Source organism: Olea europaea, chromosome 12, assembly GCF_002742605.1.
Source record: "Olea europaea var. sylvestris chromosome 12, O_europaea_v1, whole genome shotgun sequence".
Classification (NCBI taxonomy): Eukaryota; Viridiplantae; Streptophyta; class Magnoliopsida; order Lamiales; family Oleaceae; genus Olea; species Olea europaea.
In genome coordinates, this window is record NC_036248.1 from 16,911,127 (window position 1) to 16,913,618 (window position 2,492).

The 2,492-nt window shown below is 35.8% G+C and overlaps 1 protein-coding gene across 1 annotated transcript; it reads right to left on the reverse strand.

Annotated features, from left to right (window-relative positions):
• Positions 1–654: 654 nt before the first annotated feature.
• Positions 655–2,198, reverse strand: LOC111406693. The gene is made up of 4 exons (XM_023036075.1): positions 1,679–2,198; positions 1,427–1,555; positions 1,176–1,328; positions 655–731 (listed from the first exon to the last, which is right to left on the reverse strand). The coding sequence occupies exons 1-4, from the start codon at positions 2,196–2,198 to the stop codon at positions 655–657; spliced, it is 879 nt and encodes a 292-aa protein (XP_022891843.1).
• Positions 2,199–2,492: the final 294 nt, after the last annotated feature.

The window sequence follows — 2,492 nt, forward strand, 5'->3', positions numbered from 1 at the left end:
AAACGATTTCGAACTCGGCAGGTTTGTAATGAAATGAGATGGATGTTATTTCAGGAACGATTAGATTAGAACGATATTAATGTCATTCTGAACGAGAAGAAATGATATGCGCCCAACCCTCGTTAAGCACTGAAGCAGTGTGTATTTAACATTGAAACGATGTAAACGTCGTTTTGTGTCTCACGAAAAGGTTCGATATCGTTTTAATATCAATTTTAAATGAAATGACTTCGAAGTCGTTATGTGTGGTAATAACGAGTTTTACGTCGTTACACAAATCAGAGAAGCAGTGTGTATTTAACATTGAAACGATATGCATATCGTTTTGTGTCTCAGAAACGAGTTTCAAATCGTTTTAGTATTAATTTTAACTTAAACGACTTCGAAGTCGTTATATGTGGTCATAACGAGTTCTACGTCGTTACGCAAAGAGAAGTAGTGTGTATTTAACATTGAAACGATATGTATGTCATTTTGTGTCTCAGGAACGAGTTATAACTCGTTTTAGTATTAATTTTAACTGAAACGACTTCAAAGTCGTTATGTATGGTCATAACGAGTTCTACGTCGTTACGCAATTCAAAGAAGCAGTGTGTATTTAATATTGAAATAATATGCATGCCGTTTTGTATCTCAGGAATGAATTATAACTTGTTATGTTAATCTGTTCAATTTTCGAACTGGAACGACATTCATGTCTACTGTAACGACGTGAACGTAGTTTGCCTTCGCTGTGAGAAAAAAAAACATGAATACCTAAAATACTTTAATTTGATTCCAAGGTACAAAAATATTTTAATAATACAATGACTACAAAATCTAATAAGTCATTTCATTAAGTTGAAATAACAGGTACAAAGTCGTATATTTACAAGATACGATAGTGTTACAATCTTAAGGTTCACTACTAGCTGCTTGGCCTATGCAAGTGGGTCGAACATGACCAGTTTTTTTGCACTTGCTGCATTTATGAGCCTCAGGCGTCTCTCCGACCGTCCTTTTCCTCTTTTTTGACGGTCGTCCGTCCTGTCTTCATATCAATGGTGGAAATACTTCTTTGGCTATTATATTTTTAGGAATTTGCCATTCGACCTCGTTCAGCAAAGGATGTACGAATGTCGAATAAGCTTGCTCCTAACAAATATTAGTGTAAAAGGGGGTACATAATTTATAACCGTCGTCTTCTTTAAACCTTGCGGCAGCAATTGCATGCGCACATGAGAACTTGTTCAAATCAAATTTTCTACACGTACATTTCATTTCGTAAAAATTCACAAAGTAGTGATCTAAATTGTCACCAACTGGCGTGAGTTGGGTCACACATTTTTCTGCTTCAACATGTCTTTCATAAAACCACATTTGAAGTATCCCACGAATATATTCTATTAAACAAACTATGGGAAGTTCTCGAGCACTCCTCAACAACCATTTATAGATTCAGCATTATTCATAGTCATGATATTGTAACGTATTCCGGTAAAATGCGCTCTAGCCCAATAATGAAAATCTTCTTCTAATAGATACTCTTTGATGCCATCCTTTTTACTGCATAGAGCTGACATGTAGGACTCAAATTCGATTACAGTATAAGCCTCCGACACTGCCCTAAACAATGTTGCAACATCACACCGTGAAAAATTTGTCTTCAAGTTATTTTACAAGTGATATGTACAATTACCATGATGAGTAAATCGAAACACATTTCTAACTCCATTTTTTATGCATGTTGCATGGTCAGATATAATCACAAGGTCATCCGTATCACCTGTTATTAATCGCAACTTCTGAAAGAACCAAGTCCAAGATTCATCATTCTCCGAATTAACTACTCCCAATGCGAGTGGATATATTTGAAAATTTGTATCCTGAGAAGTTGCTATGAGTAGAGTACCTTTCGTTCTCGACGTCAAGAATGCACCATCTACAGAAATTGCCTTTCGCATTGAGTTGAGGAACCCATGTATACTTGGTCCCAATGCCATAAAAAAGTACTTGAAGTGTTGATCATCATTAGTATGAATGAATGTCAGTGTACTAGGATTTTGTATCTCCAAAATATGACAATATGCTGGCAATTTCGCATAACTCTCAGGGGATTTCCCACGAATCAGTCCACAAGCAAAATTTTTAGCCATGTATGCTTTAGTATAGCTTACGGTTATGCCAAACTCTCGACGAATGTCATTAATAATGTCCATTAGTTTGTAAACTCGTTGACATCTTCATACTTAGGAGCAATGTGGTTTCCAATAATCATATATGAAGCATACCTATGATCTCCGTAATGAACACTCATGGAGCAAGAATGATGACCATTGTACTTTCGAACTTCAAAAATGGGACTTTTTACGATCTTGGTTGCTCGTAAGCGCCACTTGCAATTTTCATCAGTATAAACAATTGTATGAATGCTCTTATTTGACTTCTTAACTTTGTACTCAAAGTGGCACTTCACAGCTAGCAACTGCAATTTTGATATTAGGTCATATTTC